Raw genomic sequence first — 20,648 nt, forward strand, 5'->3', positions numbered from 1 at the left:
ATTCCAGATGGCACACGAGCGGGGGCCACAAAGCTCTTCTCCCACCCACGATAATGGCCAATGCACAACACACCACGACCTTGACAATGACAGGGACCAGAGGTGGCCACAGAGAAGTGTAGGCAGCGCTGCTTTAGGCTGAACGGGGCTCCCGATACTTTAATTCAAACTGCTTCTGGGTGGGGGGCTTTGTTTCTCCTTTATCGTCAAACTACCGAAATGCATACAGTTAGCAGAAAAACCTGACCAAAGTCCCTACTTACAGCTTTCACATGAGACTCTTAAGATTTTTTCCCCTTTCTATCCCACTCTGTTTCCTCAATTGCTTCACACTTTAAAGGTTTCTAGAGTTGAGATCACTCATAATTAGCACCTGGAGCAACATTCCAGCTGCCTTGCCAAGATGCCGGGCAAGGTGGGGCCTCTACCTTCCCTGTTGCCTTCCCTCCTCAACAGAGACTGTTTCTAGATTAAAGGGATACTATTTCCTTCTTAGAAGCGTCAGTGCAGATCCCTATGAATGCAGGTTCCCTCCCATAACTATCCCTGAGGAAGCTCTAGTAGTTTCCATTGAGGCAACCACTTGTGTCTTCCTCGCGGCCCGAAGTTCCTGAGCTTTCTTCCTCTATGTCTTGAAAAGGTGTTTCGCCACCCAGGCTTCCAGCACAGCAATTCACTTTCCTTTTGCTGTTTTCCAGGCGTGTTCACTGAAGCAGGTTCGCCTGTTTGTGGGCATGTGGGGAGCGTTCAGGGCACACATCACATGTTACCTCTGAAATAAGGTACTGTGACCAGCACATCAGCAGATGAAGCTGATGTGAAGCCGAATCCACACAAATGACTTAGTAACTGTGAGGGACACTGGAAACCACATCCCAAAGCCACTTTCCCACCGCAGCCCTGGCTGGCAGAGCCTTGGCCCTGCCAGGGAGGCTGAGAACCCAGAACTGCCCTTCCCCGCCCCCCTGAAGCCAGGGTGTGGGCAGGCACCCCTCTCCTGGCCAAGGGGACTGTAGGGAAGCGGGCTGGGCTAGAGGGACCTTCTGAAAACACTGTCACCCCGAGAAAGTGAGAGGACACGACACCGCTATCCTGCACGCGTGGGATACCACAGTAGAGGGGCCGGCGCTGGGAGCTGCGGCACACAGCCGGCACCCCAAGGGGATGGCCAGGCACAGCCAGGAGCCCACCCAGCCCTGATACCACTGTGCGGCTGGAACTCCCTATACTTTGCAATCCCCTGTGTTGTGAGATAAGAACTCAACAACCCCTGATGTCTAAACCTGAGAGTCAGGCTTTCTGTTACTTGCTGCCAAAACACCCTAAGTGGAACCCTCAAGTGATGATGAGGAGGGACAGGAGGGGATAAAGGACAGCAGTTGCCACTTGCGAGTCCCTACAGCGTATCAGGCCCTGTGCAGCAGCTAATATGAGTGACCGCGTTACACCATGCAACGGCCGCTCAAGTCCGTACTTTTCTCTCCACTTTACAAATGAGGAAAGTAAGGGACAAGGAGGTGGAACAGCGTGCCTGAGGTTGCACAGCGGGCTGGGCGCAGCCGTGGACTTCAGGGCCCCAGCGTCCTCCTGGGCTCTGCCATGTGAACACAGGGCTCCGGGCGGGGGGGGGTACCAGGCACTGACCTTCTCTGCCTTCTGGTGGAAGACGGACGACATGTCCAGCAGAGTGCTGCGCTCGTCCAGGGCGGCCGCGAACGCCTTCCACTCCTGCTCCAGCTGGCTGGCGATCTGCTTGATCTGCTGGGAGGCGTAGTGGCCCGACTCCACCAGGCGGCTGGCCACCGACATGATGCGGTTTATGTTCACGTATACGTTCTGCGAAGGGGGCAGAAAGCGGGGCTGGTCAGGGGAAGGCGCACGGGCTGTCTTTCCAAGAAATGCGGAGAGCGCTCGCTGAAAAGTTACATTTTAACAGCAGACTCAGCTGGGGGGTAATAGGACATGTGTTTTGCTATTTGGATTTCCATAAACCATAGGTACTGGTTTCAGTTTCTATTTTTAAAACTGCAAAATTACAGGGCTTCCCTGGTGGCGCAGTGGTTGAGAGCCCGCCTGCCGATGCAGGGGATACGGGTTCGTGCCCCGGTCCGGGAAGATCCCACGTGCCGCGGAGCAGCTGGGCCAGTGAGCCATGGCCGCTGAGCCTGCGCGTCCGGAGCCTGTGCTCCGCAGCGGGAGAGGCCACGGCAGTGAGAGGCCCGCGTACCAAAAAAAAAAAAAAAGAAACTGCAAAATTACAGATCAACTAGCTGGGAGGGATACTGTTAGGCACAAAGCAGTCACACACACAAGTGGGTGCACACAAACGCACTATGACTCGCTTCTTGGCTTCAAATCCCGAAAAGGGTCCAGGTGGCAAGCAGTTACCCAGAACTGCAGGAACCCACCGCTGCAGTTTGTAACTAGAAGCCAGAAACGACAAACTATGTACTTAGCAACCAGAGGCTATTTTGTGTGAAAACAAGCTCTCCTTTCTACATAAGCCCAAGTCATCTTTCTGGTGCCAACAGAAAATCTGTAAATGGATTCACATTCACCAAGGAATATGAACTGGGGTGCGAACAGAACAGTGCTGTGTTCAAACTTTAAATCACACTTTTCTACTGTGTTGCAATCTCTGTCTTCAAGTCCACTAGCTTGCCGCAAAATAAGGGTGCAAGGTTTTTAAAAAACAAAAAAGCATTTTTCTTGCAAAAGGAGTTCTCACTATGGTATTTCCCCTCCCACCTTCAATCTTCTTTAAGCGTCACACTGCAGCAAAGGCAGAGTGCGGAATGCACACCTTCAACAAATCCCAGGCTGCTGCTCTCCATGTATGTATTACTCATTATTTTTCGTGGCGCATCACAACACTACACCTTGCAATGGGTCTCCCCAAACCGTAGACTCACCTCTGGCTCCTCCGATTCTTGCCCCTAAAACAAATCTAATTATCCAACCTACCCAAACTCCTCTACAGTCTTCCTCCTTCCTGCCATGGTCCTCCAGGCCAATCTCCCACTGGCTCGCACCTGGACCCCTACATGAGCCTTGTCACTGTCACCTAGTCTCCAGCCCACCCAAGTAAGCGTCCTAGAGAATGCACTTGTCGTTCTGTCTCTGTACCTTCATTTACTCATTCCTTTCCTCCACTTCTGACCTAAACCTAAACTAGGTGGAGTCGCCTTTATCTGGGTTTAGAAAGCCAGACACCAGTCTCGGAGGTACTCCTCCGGGCTGCAGGCTCAAATCAGCTACCACACATCCGGGTGTCTGCAGCGGCAGGGAGGGGGTACTTTGTGAGGCTGTGACATCCAGTCAAGGCCACAATCCATGGGGAACTGGCCTCACTGCCTCATGTGGCATTAACGCTCTAACTAGCATCCTCTAGGTCAAGAGCAGTGTCTGCCCTTCTCATAGGCATTCTCCCTCTCTGGTGACAGGTGGCCACATTCACTAAGTTTTGCTTTCTCTGTATGCTCAAAGAGGAAAATCTACCCAAAAGGTCTGTCGGGAAGAGCATCGGCAGATGCCCTCTGTCAGCATCCAGAGAAGAGCTGTCCATTTGGATGGCTTCCTTGTGGGTCCCCCTTGACGCTGTTTCAGGGCCCTGGATTACTTTCATCCCCTCAAACAGACTGTGCTCCGCACATAGAGTACTGCTCTATGCTTTATGCCTCGTCCATACCTCTGTCACTTACTGCAGGAGGAAGGAACCACGTGGCACAAAGCCCAAATGAGTGTGTACACAAGCACGGCAATGTACAAACGTACAACTCCCTACGTTAGAAGTACCTCCACCTAGACTCTCACCATCATAGACTTTAAAAATACCTGTGGGGCTTCCCTGGTGGCACAGTGGTTGAGAGTCCACCTGCCGATGCAGGGGACGCGGGTTCGTGCCCCGGTCCAGGAAGATCCCATGTGCCGCGGAGCGGCTGGGCCCGTGAGCCATGGGCGCTGGGCCTGTGCGTCCGGAGCCTATGCTCCGCAACGGGAGAGGCCACAGCAGTAAGAGGCAAAAAAACAAAAAAAAACAAACAAAAAAACCTGTGACAGGAGGATGAGCACGATTGTCGCTGTCCCTTAAAATGCTTTCTTAAAAGATTATCAACTTTGCTTACTGATATCTAGCACTTTCATTTTCTTTGTCAAAAAATGTTGAAAACACTGTAGATAGCACAAGAAAGGGCTGAAGGTTAACAGGCCCCGGTTCTGCATAAATGTCCTAGACAGATACTGAGGAGTCAGGGAGGTGTCCGGAACCAGGGGCTGGTAGGCTTTTGGAAAGCGCTCCCAGGAGCTGTCACCACGCAATGCACAGGGTTACAACATCCTTTTTCAATTAAAATTTTTACTTAGAGAAGTGATAAAAATGTATCATAGAAAAACAGAAAATATACTTAAACCTAAAAAAGTCACCCATACTTTTAAGAGTTTCTTACTTACTATACTAAAAATACTGACCGTATTTTTAATTAGATGATAACGTCACTGATAATAACTACCATTTATCAAGTACTTGCTTTGTGTTCAGCACTCTGCTTAGTGTCCTACACATACAGAGTAAGTAAAATAATGTAACACCGTGTTAGGCAGAGATTATCCCCACTTTAGAGATTAGGAAACCGAGGCTCAAAGAGATTAAACAGACTGCCCAAGGTCATGCGGTAAACAAGAGTCAGAATTTAAAACCTCTACATTCATAACACACTGCACCTGTCTTCCACACATGCTTCCTCTTCTGCTGATTCCTAAATGTGTCACAGTAATGCTGGGGGAGGCAGAGGACCCTCTCTGGTCACTTCTAGTTTTTACAAAATATATTTTAACATTTCTAGTTTTTAAAGTATGTGATATGGTCAGCTGAATGTGCCTTTCACCATTACTAGAAGTTTCGGAATATTCTGAAAAATTGATAGGAATTTTTTTAGGAACAAATTCTTCTAAGACGCTTCTCCCAAAGGCCCACATTTGCGTTCTCTTCACCTCTCCCCAGGCTGAATCACTTAACCCCAAAATTCTCTTACCTCAAACTCAAGAACAGTATCAAACTTCTGGGACAGTGTCTATTACAAACATTTTATCGCTGAATCTTATCTTTGAAACTACCTAAAGTGGAGCACTTTGTGGACTGAACGTTAATTGAATGGCATCTTACTGAACTAATTTAAACGAAGACCCCGTCTGCATGTCGTTTCAATGCTCTTTAACGCACGTTACAAGGCTAAGAGGGTGAATTCTCATAATTCTGGCTCAAAGTCCACACCAAAACTCTGTCTCTAAGGTGAAAATTTCTAGAATAACTCTCTAGAGAAGTAACCATATACCCTACAGAACAACATACAGCTCTACTGCAGTTATATTAACTCCAAAAATGTAATAAGACCGTTATTTAAAATTCACTGTTGGGTTTCTTTTGGGGTGTTTGTTTGCACTGTAGTCTCGCAGCTGTCCAATCACAAGAGGCCCAGGGCATCAAAGGGAGCCAGAGGATTCCAGGCACGGCTGGTGTCCAGACCCGACTCCCTGCGTTCACCTTGGGAGGAGCGCTCACGTTTGAGGAGAGCTGAAGGATGCCCTCCAGGTGAGCAGCAGGCTGGCTTATTCCTTTAGTGTGAAGGGCAGGCGGCCAGCAAACTGACACTGGGCTGGTCTCGGAGGCTCACTCGGCCTCTGAAAAGCTCTTCTGGGTCCCCGCGGGCTCCCAGGACGTACAGCGCAGGAGCCAGACTCAAAACCGTGCACGTGGCACTGGCCAAGTAATTGGTTCGAGTTTCACTGGTTTGTCTGTTTGCTTGTTTTCCCTTCTGTTTGCTTAAAACTTAAAACGAGCTACGTAAACACTGCTCCCACAGAGAACTTCCCGCCCCTGGAGGTCAGCTGCTGCCGCTGAGCTGTCAGAAGCCCCTGCATGGGCTCCCCGCAGTGTGCTGGGAATGATCTGTGTAAATAACCTCCCGTTTTATACTTTCACAGGCAGGATACCTCTGTTCCCACAGGATCTTACCATGCAGTTCATGGCAAAGTGGTTGTGCTGCGTCTGAAGCTCCATTGCATGAGGATGGCTGGTCCCAATCTCAGTGTAGCTGTTCAGAAACAGGCCCTTGTTGTGCGTGATCCAGTCAAACATCTACCAGAATGAAGAAAGACAACCTGGAATCACTCCAGAAAAAGAAATGACTGACGCGGCTCCCAGCACGGGACCGAACCAAGAAAGAGTGGCGTCTTTCCTCTGACAACCTCTCAGGCGCCAGGGCCCAGAAGATTCTCGACTTCTAACCAGTCAGCAGCTCTGAACTTGCAGGAGCTACAAGAAAATCTTATCTAGTGTGTTCCTTTGACAGATGAGGGACTAAGGAGCAGATAAGTAAAGAGAGGTATTCAAATCCCCCAGGCTAGTTAAAACTCTCATCTGCTGCCTCTCAACCCCAGTCTCTCTTCTATACTGAACTACATAATGAGGCACACCGCTCTGCAAAAAAAAGACCCGTTAGGTGAAGTTACAAGCTTACAGGTTTCTGGATGGGCTTTGCTTTGACCACAGATTACTGACAGCAATTCCAGTGACTAAAAGGTTATGCTCTTCAGTGCAAGAATAAAAAAATTTTTAAAAATCCCTGTGCAGATGCAAACAGTAAAATTTACCGTAAAAATAAAAAGAAATGGGGGAAAACTTTAACAATGACGTCTCTCAAGATTCTATACAGATGCTACCTGGAAAAGGATGTTAATTTCACTGTTCCCAGGAAAACATTTAAGGAAAAAGAAATGATTATCAATTAGCACTGCTTCTGTGATGTGAATGTGACTTCCAGGAACAGTCACCTGTTTGTTTAGTAATTGAAAGGAAGATTTTCTAGCATCTTTGACAAGGCACTACAGTTGAACCTTGAACAACAACCTGAACTGCACAGGTCTACTCACATGCAGATATTTTTCAACAAATGAGTACCTATATTTTCATTTTACACATCTTTAAATTAACTAAGTGTGGGGGAGAGCTGTGTTCAACTAGAGATCACAATATATGGAATCAAAAGAACTAGAGTTGGAGGCCTGATTCTATCCACTGTTTCAGCTTGCTGTCCTCGGGTGAGTCATTTATCAATTCCTTTGTCTTGGAGGCAGAGAGAGCAGTCTGGATTTTCAACTGCAGGAAGCGTCAGCGTCCCTACCCTCGTGTTGTTCAAGGGTCAGCTGTACTTTAACCATAAAGAGAGGTTAAAAGCTTACCAAATAATATTACTGGAAAATAGTGGTGGACTGTCACCTTTCAAAAGGTCCTTTTATAGCAAAGATTTTTAATGTTTTCTAACTTTACAAAAAATTTTCCTGTCCGTGAAAAAAAATTCAGTGAGCTCAAATTAAGAGGGATCAATTCACTCACGTTCACGGCTTGCAACGTATTCCTCTAAATAAGTGTCCTGCTTTCACGTTGCTGAGACAGACAAGAGCTCACTTTGGCCAGTTGGTCTGACTCGAGCACAATAAGGAAACATGAAACCGTAAGTAATTATTGCCTCTATTTCCCAGAAGCTATTATTTTTAATTCATTACTCGCCTTTTATTGTAAAAACATACTCAACAGTAGATCTGAAGGGTGTTTTCTCACTGGCTTTTATGAGTGGAAGAGCAGTTATTAGAAAAATACTCACATGAACAACTACTGCTTTCAATAATATATCCTACAAAGTTTTCACTCTTAATTGAAAATATTCTCGTCTATCTTACAGGCATTCTAAACCAAACTATTAGTAATTAGCAACTCTAAGTTTCTAGAAGAGCTCTGCGTTGCACAGGGAGTAGCAGTGGAAAGCAGACTGAGGGGAGATCTCTGAACCGACACTGCCAGTCTCCCACCGATGCCATGCGAGTAGCTTACCCTTCCCCAGCCCTTTCATTCTGCCCTTTCTCCTGACCAAACCAGCCTCGGCTGCCGAGACCCAAGGATCCAGGAAGCCTCCCTCCGTGGCGCATTTTAGCGTCCCTCCCCCGTCTTTTACCTTCTCAGCATCCTGTTCAAACAGCCTCAGCTGAAAGCACTGGTCCAGCTTTAGCTTCCTCACGTGCCACATCTGATGCAGGTGCTGCCGCGTGGAGTGCAGCCTGTCCAGCATGGCGGACACCTTGGGTAAGAGGCTCTGCAGGTCCGCGTTGCCTGACCCCGAGTTCTTTTTGGGAAAGCTGTCACTGCTCTGAATCCTCTGCAGCAGCTTCTGTCCCTCCAAATCCAAGTCCTCTATGGGGGCCTTAATCACCTTCTTCTTCAGCTGGGAATGTTCCTCGATCATATTCCGAGCCCCCTCCAAATCCTGAGGCAACTCCTTCTTAGCTAGGATGTCCTGAAGCTCCTCCAGCCGAGACAGCATGTGGGTGGCATTGCTAATGTAGTCTTCAAAAGCAACTCGGATTTCAATCCATTCTTCATGGTTGTATTCCAGGCAGCCGTCAAATTCGGGCGTTAGCTGAGAAGGGTCAACTACTTTGGTAAGGCCTTCTAAAGAGACCATATTTGTCTTAAGGGGAAAAAAAATCATGTATGAGAAGATGAACCAATCTTATACGGTCTTATCATAATGCAGTTTGCAACGCTTAATCACAGATTTTCAAACTTAAAGCAAGCAATCCGTTTATAGAAAACGTAACATACCTTGCTCTGGCCCCATAAAAACAAATGTAAATGAAAGAGGCATTAGTACAGTCAGTGAACGACAAATCCATTAGAGCAACACATATATGTTAGTTGCAATACCCCAAATTATAGAATCATATGAATTTCAGGACAGCTAAAGATATTAGATTTCTTTCCAAGAATGCAGAAATTAACCCACTATCTTAGGCACATTAGAATATGAATGGCTTTTTTAAAATGTAGAAAATACACAAGGGTTATTAGCAAGAAAGCTGGCAGAAGCTCTTCTCACAAAGTTGGAGAGAGAGGGAATGCTTCATTCACTGCAATAACCGGCAGCGATTCTGAGCAGTACAAGTGTTGTACTCAATACATCATCGGACTACATTCCAATCTAACGAAGTTTTAGTCAATTACAACCTGAGCAAGAAATCTTCACCTCATCCTATCAGAAGATGACGCAGAGTTAATATTAGTATTATGCCTCAAGGAAGACATAACTGGGGGTCAGGTGGGGTAAATATGAAGACAAAGGGAGAGGGAAAAGATGTGTGGCCTAGAACCAAAAGATAAAACAGAGAAAGGCTCGTTTAGCCCCACCTCTGTCACCTCCAGCCTTAGAGAAACCTAGAACTGTATCTCTGTGCTGTTTGACATAAGGAACGGCAAAAGGCAGCAGAGCGAGAAAGAGGGGCGGCTCCTCGGCCAGCACTTTTCCCTGAAGCGTGACTGTCGGTTCATCCCTGTCTCGTCTGCCCAGACTTTAATAATGTCCGTGGAGACAATCACTTCACAGACAGAAGCTCGTGATAATGTACAGACAAGTTCAATAGAAAAGCCAGTGCAGGAAACTTTTAAAGGCCCAGAGGGAAAGATCACAATTAGACAAGCAAAAACCTGCATACATTATACCACCACATCGTTATTTCTGCTTAAAACGTGTATCATTAAATACAACACACTTTACATTCTGCGTCAAGAGAATAACTAATATAATATCCAACCAACTGTCCTCCAAAATCACTTCTTCTTGTGTGTGAAGATAAAGGCTTACTGGTTTCACCTTTCATCTAAACCTCTTGGGTGCAGTTTCAAATTAAAACTAAATTCAGATTTCAGGTTGAAAATCAATACCATGGACTGAGAAATTTTAAAATGCAAGTAATGTACCCATGAAAAGACATTGAAAAGTGTGTGTAACATGTAACATAAAGCTTAAGAATTAATACTGTGTGGTATGTTTAATACTATTACTGTTGTTAACCTTGAAATACGTGAGTACATTCACTGAAACCTAACGTTTGGGCCAAGTGGCTAGAGGAAGCGATCTATTCAACTAACAATTATTATAATTTATTGTTAGAAAATACTTAAATTTTATTACAGAATATGGCATGAATCAAGTTTCCAGCTGGCCAGAATACTTTCCCCCCATAATCATCTGATGAAACCAGTTGCATCAAAGCCTTGTCAGAACCCTGGTAGCTTGCTTAAGGAGAGCAGTTTCCAGGGGAAAGGAGAGTAAGCCAGCGGGTTGAGGTCTGTTTTACACACTATCTGAAAGACAACGACCTTGTGTGCTAACTGAATCCAGAGCCCCACATAGGTTTTCAAGGCACCTCTCCCTTTTCATAAACGAGAGACCTGACGTGTGAAATACACGGCACACCGTCCTCTCCAGGACACGATGAAAAGTCAGTCTCTCCCACACATTTTCCTCAGGAAATGTGAAGTTGGGCATTTCTCCCTAACATTCCCTTATTTCCAAGGCTGAGGTAACGATGATGACTCTGAAGCCACCTAAAGCCACTTGCACTGAACAGTAAAGCTATTTTATCCTGTGTAGTAAAAGGAAACAGGCTTCTCTTTCTAAGACACACGCCTTACACCCCAGTAGCCCCATTACCCAGAAACAAGAGGCCTGGAACCTAAACCCTCCATGGGCAAAACACCCACTGGGATAAGGCGAGAAAGAAGCCTAATTGTGTTATTTTACACAATAACTAATTTTGCATGTCATATGTACGTCAGATATGCAGTTCTTGTTGAATACATGGTTTTTAAAAATCTATAACCAGCCTAAAATGATGACGGAAAAGCTTTTAATAAACCACACCTACTGGTTTAGTTGGTCTGGCTACACAGGGAAGTTACCTCAAATTCAAATTTAGAACTGCCAAAATTAGTCCTCTGTTTCTGCCAAAAGTTGTCTGGCTTGATTATCAGTGCAACGTGAATGCAGCAGGGGAAGGACTCTTGTAATATCTTGAGCAGAGGCTTGATGGAGTCCCACTTGGACCCACGCATGTCCACAATCACCGTGAATCCTCGCTTGCAGACTTCTTCACTACAGAGAAAGAAAAGACAGGTTGAAACCACGCAATTCCCACCACTTTTTCTGGTCAGAGTCCTGCTGGGCAAGGCCGATTCTGCTTCCGTCATCCTGCTGCCTGTGGGGCACCTCCCTCCACCCACCACCTGGCTGGCCAGCACTTGTACCCAGGGAGCTGGCAGACGGGAGATCATTACAGAAAGAGCTTAGGTCTCACCCGTGGTCCTCACCCTTCCTGGTACCTTAACAGAGTAGACTGACTATTCACGCACAGGGTTCAACCTCAAAAACCTTCAAACTTTTTCTTTTGTGTCCACGGTTTTGCATCTTGCCTTCTCTTTAGGAGAAGAGCAATGACCGTCCTGCCCATCTCTCTGGTCTTTTGTGCGTTAACTGATCACACATGCTGTCTAGTAACTGTTAGGGCCACTAAACAGCAGGGACAGAACCCCAGCAGCACACGCAGAGCAGTGAACAGCAGTCACGCGGGACTCCGGGGTCACAGGAGCTGAAACCACCTGCACTGGCGTGCTGGTGATAGCAGGAGCTTTTGAATGTCCCAGCTTATTCCCTTTAACTTGTCCCAGGCCCCTGAGCTACCTCAGAAGTTCTCAGGTGTGGTCCACCCGCCCCTTGGGATCCTTGGCACCCTTCTGGCGGGGTCTGTGGGGTAAAATCTAGTAATACTGAGACTTGTCTATCTTTTACAGCTGGTTGCGCCAATGGCACACAGGCCACGGTGGACACCGCTGGCTCTGAGCACAAGTCCAGATAGTGCTAGAAGTCATGTATTCTTCCTCTCCACGTTCTAGCTGTTAAAACAAAAGAGCCAGTTTCTCTTAAGAATGTCCTTGATGAAGAAATAAAAATTATTAACTTTATTAAATCTCAACCTCTGAGTACACGGGAAATATACAGAAAGCACATCTGCAGTAAAGAAAAAAACAAAAGTCAGAGTGTTCATAAACTTGGGTTAAAAATCCATAGTCTCGGGGCTTCCCTGGTGGCGCAGTGGTTGAGAGTCCGCCTGCCGATGCAGGGGACAGGGGTTTGTGCCCCGGTCCGGGAAGATTCCACATGCCGTGGAGCAGCTGGGCACGTGAGCCATGGCCACTGGGCCTGCGCATCCGGAGCCTGTGCTCCACAACGGGAGAGGCCACAACAGTGAGAGGCCCGCGTACCGCAAAAAAAAAAAAAAAAAATCCATAGCCTCCCTTCACACTACATACAAAAATAAACTCAAAATGGTTTAAAGACTTAAATGTAAAACATGACACCATAAAACTCCTAGAAGAGAACATAGGCAAAACATTTTCTGACATAAATTGTAGTAATATTTTCTTAGATCAATCTCCCAAGGCAAAAGAAACAAAAGCAAAACAGTGGTGGGATGAACTGGGAGATTGGGATTGACATATATACACTACTATGTATAAAACAGATAACTACTGAGGATCTACTGTATAGCACAGGGAACTCAGTGCTCTGTGGTGACCTAAATGGGAAGGAAATCTGGGAGGGAGGAGATATATGTATATTATACATATGGCTGATTCACTTTGCTGTACAGCAGAAACTAACACAACATTGTAAAGTAACTATACTCCAATAAAAAAAATTTTTTAAAACCCTAAACAAATGGGACATAATCCAACTTAAAAGCTTTTGCACAGCAAAAAAACCCATCAAGCAACCGAAAAGACAACCTACAGAATGAGAGAAAATATTTGCAAATGATGTGACTGACAGGGGTTAATATCCAAAATATACAAACAGCTCATACCACTCAATATCAAAAAAACAAACAACTGAATCAAAAAAAAAAAGGACAGAAGACCTAAATAGACATCTCTCCAAAGAAGACATACAGCTGGCAACAGGCAGATGAAAAGACGCTCAACATCCCTAATCATTAGAGAAATGCACATCAAAACTACAATGAGGTATCACCTCACGCCGGTCAGAATGGCCATCATCAAAAAGTCTACAAATAATAAATGCCTGAGAGGGTGTGGAGAAAAGGGAACCCTCCTGCACTGTTGGTGTGAATGTAAACTGGTGCAGCCTCTATGGAGAACAGTATGGAGGTTCCTCTAAAAACTAAAAGTAGAACTACCATACGACCCAGCAATCCCACTCCTGGGCATATATCCAGTGAAAAATGAAAACTTTAATTAAAAAATATACATCTCCCCCAATGTTCATAACAGCACGATTAACAATAGCCAAGACACAGAAACAACCTGAGTGACCATCAACAGACAAACTGGGTTAAGAAGATGTGGTACATACACACAATGGAGTATTACTCAGCCATAAAAATGAAGGAATATTGCCATTTGCAGCAACAATGACGGACCTAGAGATCATCCTACTAAGTAAGTCAGATAAAGACAAACATTATATGATATCACTTATATGTGGAATCTAAAAATAATACAAATGAATCTATATACCAAACAGAAACAGACTCACAAACACAGAAAACAAATTTATGGTTACCAAAGGGAAGGGGGTTGGGGGAGGGATAAATTAGGAGTTTGGGATTAGCAGATACAAACTACTATACATAAAACAGATCAGCAACAAAGATTTACTAGCACAAGAAACTACATTCAATATCTTGTAATAATCAACAACGGAAAGTAATCTGAAAAAAATACACACAACTGAATAATCCTGCTGTACACCTGAAACTAACACAATATGGTAAAGCGACTGACTACACTTCAAAAATTTTTTAATAAAAAATTTCTAAAAATAGGGCTTCCCTGGTGGCGCAGTGGTTGAGAGTCCGCCTGCCGATGCAGCGGACACAGGTTCGTGACCCGGTCCGGGAGGATCCGGCTGGGCCCGTGAGCCGTGGCCGCTGAGCCTGCGCGTCTGGAGCCTGTGCTCCGCAACGGGAGAGGCCACAACAGTGAGAGGCCCGTGTACCAAAAAAAAAAAAAAAAAAAAAAAAAAAAAATTCTAAAAATAAAGTGAGACCATTATAGACAGGAAAAAGAAAATCCATAGTCTCACCTAAATTTAAGTCGAAATAAAACCAATTTCACACTCTCACACATGAGCTTACTCCCCTACCTTCTCCCGTCCCCCGCCTCCATGCCCTCCCCACTCCCTCACACGCCATTCTTTTCCTTATCTTTTGATTCATACCAGTAGAGTAACGGACACTCCAAGTTCCTATGACAACTTCATCAGTATAAGAGGCATATTCCCCAAAACACTCCAAAAAAGTCCATGGGGACAGAACCTGAGTTGATGGCGGCCCGCAGTCCTAGGAGCACAGTCCTGAAAGCCCTAAGGAGAAAACAGACTGATCCAACACACCGGCTTATCACTCCAGTGTGGAAAGCTGCAGGAGTGATTGGATTAACTCCTGTATGAATATGAACTGAAAAACAGTTAACAGGGCTCAACACTCCTCATGCTATCACTCCTCCTGTCTCAAGTAGGTCCTGGGCCACGATCCTGGGAGCGTCTCGGGTCACCTTCACAAATCCTTAGAGGTAGCTGGGCACTCCCAGAAATGCTTCCTAAAATCCCCCAAGTCACTGAAATTAAGCATTCTGAACTTCCTGGGGTTCTAAAGGAGCTTGCCATCCTGCAAGAACTTCTGGGCTCCACAGCGCCTTGGGGCTAGACCTGCCTGAGCAGGACGTCGGATGTCTGCTGCCCAGCTGGGACCCTCTGCTCCAGACTCTCATGTTCTGCTGCCGTTCACCAAAGACAGGAGGCTGTCGGGCAACAGGTGCTGCTGTTGTACGAGCTGCTGTCTGGTCCTGCGCTTTAAGCATCGGTCGTCCCCTATCGAGGTAAATTCTCTGGCAGCCTTTCTCCTCACATAGCTCTACACAGTGTGTACGTAAAACTACAAGGCCCCTCCACTTGACGGGGCTTAGAAGGAATCCTGAATAACTCCAGGCTTAACAAGAGGAACAAGCTGGAGAGAGACAAGCAAAAGGTGCCCTGAGCTTACACGGCTTACAGAAGGATTAACCAGCCACCTGCCTCCGCCATCCAACTGTTCCCACCGGTGACTTCCAAGTAAAGCAAGCAGCACTCCAACTGGGCTGGGAGTGCACATCCTTCGCACCCATCTGTCTTTATCAAGTTAAAAGCCACGTGTTATTAAGAAAGCGGCGACTTGCAAACATGACCAAAGCCACAGCTCTATTTCTGAGCGTCTAATGAACAAACACAGCTGCTGCTGAAGGGCTCCGTGCCATGCTCTTCCTTCAAGGCACTGCTCACTGCAAAGTGTGACTTGTTAACCAGGTATTTCAGCAGTTTTACCGAAGAGCCTCATTTTAGCTGTGAGATTTTTTTAAATGTAGATGAAACTAAGGTCCTTTTTCAATTCAGGTCTCTAAAAAAGAGAAACTCTCCTTTCTTCAGTTCCTAGATGAAGAAGGTACCTTTTTATATGAATGTTCATGAATGAATCAACTCAAAAGTTTCACATGATTTCATTGGTGACAAAAGAGAGTCAGAGTGCTTTATCCATTTAGTTGCTATAAATCATTCCAAAGAAGTCAAAACTTTCTAGAACATAATGAGTATAATTCAAAAGAGCAATAAACACCTAGAGATGCACCAAGACTAACGCGATTATCATTTCTGTGCAGGAGTCCCCATCACACCACGAAGAAGTTCCGCTGTGACTTTTCTCCTACACATTTAAGGAAAAGTTCCCTTGCAAATTAATCATATGAAAACCAATCTATTATTCTAATTGTTTGTTTTTTAAGGAAGGGAGAGGGGAGGGAAGGTGGCCCAAACAACAGTACTCAAAACTAGTCGCCACTCTCAGATCACATTATGTTTTAACTCTGGGGGCCACATTTTAAGAGGCAAAGACAGGAGGCCACGCAGAAAAAAAACAGACAAGATGATCTGGTTCTAGAACACATGGCAAAAAGAAAATCAACTGAAGGGAAGTCAAAGAGCAAATACGAAAGATGGACATTACTGTACCACTTCTGAGACAGCTACCGTGAGTCAGACACTGTGCTGGGCATGTACATAAATAATCTTACTATTAATACAGTGATCCGAGAAGTACAGATTACTATCTCATCTCGTAGATCAGAAACCCCGTAAAATTAAGTAAACCAGGTCAGTCCGTCTGACTCTGACCCCCAAGCTTTCCCGGATGGCACACTTCTCCAAATCCGGGAATGTGTAGTCCTGTAACTGTCTGGCTGAGGGGCAGCCAGAGGCTACCATCATGTCACAGAAAACATTGACAGTGGTGGACAGAGAAAGGAGTCCCACAGGACATCCTCCCCCTGCCCCTCCCACTGCCCAGGACTGTGTATTTCACTCTGAAACTGTAACAACAAATTATAGACTCAAATAAAGAACAAGCCAACCCACAAGTCCCCAAAAATTCACACACCATTAATCTCCTGACATGATCACTGATCCCACTGTCTGGCTAAAACCAGAGCTCTCCCACCTCTGCAGGCTCCCTGAAGGCGGCACTAAGGTTCTCTGTCAGTCGCTGTAGGACCTGCGGTGGACCTGGAGAGGACTCTTTTTGTGGCCACTTCTATTTGGACCACTGGGAAACCTTCCTCCACTATGATTTGGCAAACGCATCATTTACATACAAATTAATCCCATCTCTCTCATTTGCTCATTTAACCAAGAACAAGAAACTGGCATTGCCTGTCACTTGAAACTGTAAATACAAAAGCAAAGCCAGGCAATGAAACGAACTGACTGTGCTCGGTGCTTGGAGGGTCACTCTACACACTGAGGAACTTATGAGAGAAATGAGAGAATATCTGGGATTTGCTATGTTTTCTTGGGGAAGTAGACAAGATTGGCAGAATCCAATAATCGTTGGAGCTGGATGATGGGCCCATGGGTGTTCGCTTCTCTCTAGTTTTGTTTACACTCACGATTCCCAGGACAAAGTTTTGTGTTTTTTTTTTTTAAAGTGGGTCATCCAGCTGATTCAAAATATACCTGAATCGATTTCTTTATGATATCAATGAAAGGAAAAGTAATTTTTTTACATTTATAATCAATATGGATTTCAAAACCAGAAAGCAAGTTGCCAAAGTTATATACAGAATTCCAACGGTATAAATGTTTTCTAAAAGATCACCTGGGTGAAATTCAACTTGTGTTTCACTGAACTATACACCAAGCATCATTTTGGATGGCAGGGATTTGTTTTTTCACATCATCGTCTGTATCTGTTTCTTTTTCATCATTAGCACAGCACACGGCACATAGTAAGAGCTCAGTAAGTAGTGGCTGTAAACTATGCTGTTATTTATAAGTGACAGTGAGTAGTAAATAACTTCTAAAACTCTTTCCAACTCTGTGATTTCAACAGTTCAACAGTCCAAGAAAATATCAGAGTAAGAGGAAAGGGAAAACTTTTCCACATATTTAAGCAGGGGCCCATTAATATGTTGCTGATGATTTGATGTAATAGCTTTCCCACAAAGGATACCCTACAGAAAAACCCAAGAACCCCCTCTGAAGCTCAGACCATCGACACCAAAGCTGACCTTCCTCAGCCACCGTGAGGATGGGTTGCCAGAGGACCGTGCTGTTTCCCTGGCTGGTGTCAACCCAAAGAGGTCGCGGGAGAGTCACAAGCCCTGCTCTGTGGGCGATCTGTTACACTCACCTCAAACTTTAGAATCCACTACGCTGCTGTTGACCATCTTTTATGCTTTCCCGGCGTTAACATGTTCCTTACGGCTACTCGTTAGTCTATATTATGACCGAGTGTCCTTTTTCAGGCGCTCGTTTAGTCTCCTAGGAAATCCCTCTTCACTGGCGCACATCAGCCATGCCCTGCTTTAGCACACCCGCTTCTGGGGTGAGAGTACCTCTTCCTCACAGGGGGTCCCGCTCCGACCCCCGGCACACAGCCACCTCTTATGCCAGGCCTGGCTGTATGCTTGGATCATATCAGAGCAGTACTTTGTTTTCCAAAAATTAATCTTAACCATTAAACGGAGATGTTAATGTGGGAGGCGGGGGAGGGTTTCCTCTGCCAGCTGTCAGCTCGCTCTGTAGGTAAAACCTCAGTAATATGTTTCTAAAGCAGAAGCAAAGATGCTAGACTCCGCAGGTATACACACTCGCCCACTGCTGTTGACCGCTCCTCACGTCAGGGCTCTCCAGAAAATAAAGCCTTGCCTATTCCTCGTGTTCCTCGGCGTCTATGCCGAAAATCCCCCTGGCTGTCACTAGCGGGTTGCAGATTGAATGAGAGCTCCCAAACTCCATGTCCCAGGACATTAGCTGGTAGGGATTCTGAATGCCCTGCAAAGTTCACGCTACAAATCAACCGAATACTTCCCAGGAACTGAAGCGCAGCACAGAGCCAGAAGGTTCCTCTCGGAAACCACACTCCACTGGTGAGCCTCCGGCCCGCCGGGTCTCCGTTATCAGGATCATCTCTGCTTTACCTCCACCTTGGGCACCACAACCTAAGGTCCCCGCCCGGTGGCCAAGCCACCCCCATCGCCACCACACAAGCCTGCTCACTCAGAACACTGCCCTTCTCAGCCCCGCACCGAGGAGGGTCACAAAAGGAAAATAAGGAGAAAGACCATAATTTTCACTTGACAGCACTTTGATCAGAATCCAGGCTCCTGTGGGCTGTTTTCTGGGGAGTGTGTGCAGCGCTGCACCTCTGGGACAGGGACCAGCCACGACCACGCGGGACTCACCTGGGGATACAGGCCAGGTAGGAAATGAGCCTCCGGAGGTCCTCCTGTCGTATCCTGTCATGATTGCTGCGGGCCGGGAAGGTTAGGATGGGACCCCCGCGCTTATCTCTGCCACCTGGAAACAAACATGTGGAAGAGGCTCAGACAGAAACAAGAGGAAACAGGACTCTATGGGCCACTGGGCACCCAGCATCGCAGCCTGCCCACCCACTCTCGCGAAGCTGTGCCCAGAGCCCTCCTGGCCCGGCAGGACCCCATGAAAGGCCGGCATCCCTGGCTCCCCTGAGACAGGTGGCAATGCCATCCCTCCCAGGACACCGGCGATGAAGTCTGAGTTTTGCACACCACATGGAAGGTATCACAGAAGGCCCTGGCTCTTTCTTCCAGTGTTTGTTCCCTCCTTTATTCAGTTTCATGTTTGGACAGAAAAAAAGGTTTCATGTATACGTGCTTCCATCACCTTAAACTCCCACCTCCGGGGACTTCCCTGGTGGCACAGTGGATAAGACTCTGCGCTCCCAATGCAAGGGGCCCAGGTTTGATCCCTGGTCAGGGAACTAAATCCCACATTCATGCCACAAGCAAGGAGCTTGCCGGCCACAACTAAGGAGCCCTTCGGCCACAACTAAGGAGCCCAAGTGCTGCAACTATGACCCGGTGCAACCAAATAAATAAATAAATATTAAAAAAAAAAAAAAAAAAACCATCTCCTCACGCCCTCTCTCTCTCCCTTTCTCTGTCTCCCTCTCTCTCTCTCCTCCACACTGTCCCCTCTCCTTCCCTCCCCGTCACTCTCAGCTCTGTCTCTTTGCTACCAACCAAACTGGGCTTTAACTCATGAAAGGGAAAAGACAGAAATGTTCTTCAAACTCTGCACTGACGGCTACTTTATATAATCTGGGATCCAGGGCACCTTCCCCTCTCAAGGGCAGTACCTGACCCCTGTGGTCAAGCTTCCCCACTCTCTCACACAAAGCCACACACACACAAAAGCAAAAAAGAGAGAGAGAGGGAGAGATTGGCACACAAGAAGTTTCAAATAGAACTAAATTAGCTTAAGAACTTTAGAAATATTACATTACACACTAAGCACAAATCCACGTGACTGGCCTTTGACAGGAAGGCAGAAACGCTTCTCATGAACATGTATACAATCCTAAGGAAGTCTGCTGGGTATCACTGAACATTTCTGGTGAAACTACTCTATTTATTTTATTACTTCTATTCGGGTTTTCAGAAAAGAACACAGAGAAAGAAAATTTTGTTTTCCCAAGTGTATGCTTCATTTAGTTTTACAGCTCTGGTCATCTCTTTCTAGAAGTACAGCAATAAGATCTCAAAATTCAAGCAACAACATGAAACAATTATTTTCTCATCTTAATTATTTACCTTGTCAGCAGACGTAACTGAAAAGGCAAGCAAAAAGCAAGCAAGCAAGAGAAAACCAAATTCTTTACTTTTAGAATGCCAAAAACATACTCAGCAGAAGATGCTGGCATTTTAAAAACACATTTTTACCAACATGGGTCTTTACCATGTCCTAGAATGATTAGCAATTCCTCTCAACAGTAATGAAACTAAGTGCTGATTCTGAACACTTAAACTGACCCACGTGTACTGTTAAGTTACGAAGCCCAGAAAGATGTTAAATTATTTATAAATCCAATAACCCAGGTATTAAATAGGAACAACACTACATCACAGCTGACACACGCTAGGTATGGCATCAAGTGCTTGACACCCGCGTTCTGATCTGATCATCACAACGATCCTGTTAGGAGATTTCCTCACGCCAGCTTTATCGTGAAAGATACTGAGGCTCAAAGAGCTTATATAAAGACAAAGGGACCATGCCAGCATGTCACAACTGGGCCCTTTGCCCTGATAAGAACTTGCATAATTTTTCAAACTAGTGGCTTTACTTCTTTCTAAATAATAAAAATATCAGAAGGAATGAAAGGTACTATTAAAA

General features: G+C 45.8%; 1 protein-coding gene across 6 annotated transcripts in view; it reads right to left on the minus strand.

Annotated features, from left to right (window-relative positions):
* The window catches only part of TRIO (trio Rho guanine nucleotide exchange factor), a 374,356-nt gene that overhangs the window by 206,189 nt on the left and 147,519 nt on the right, over positions 1-20,648 (minus strand). For all 6 annotated transcript variants that reach the window (XM_032626733.1, XM_032626732.1, XM_032626734.1 and 3 more), the window contains 5 exons: positions 18,677-18,791; positions 10,790-10,982; positions 8,007-8,519; positions 6,011-6,133; positions 1,645-1,836 (listed from right to left, as the gene is read on the minus strand). In XM_032626733.1, the coding sequence (XP_032482624.1) occupies positions 1,645-1,836; positions 6,011-6,133; positions 8,007-8,519; positions 10,790-10,982; positions 18,677-18,791 (1,136 nt within the window). The remainder of the gene's footprint in view (positions 1-1,644; positions 1,837-6,010; positions 6,134-8,006; positions 8,520-10,789; positions 10,983-18,676; positions 18,792-20,648) is intronic.

This window comes from Phocoena sinus, chromosome 3, assembly GCF_008692025.1.
Source record: "Phocoena sinus isolate mPhoSin1 chromosome 3, mPhoSin1.pri, whole genome shotgun sequence".
Classification (NCBI taxonomy): domain Eukaryota; kingdom Metazoa; phylum Chordata; class Mammalia; order Artiodactyla; family Phocoenidae; genus Phocoena; species Phocoena sinus.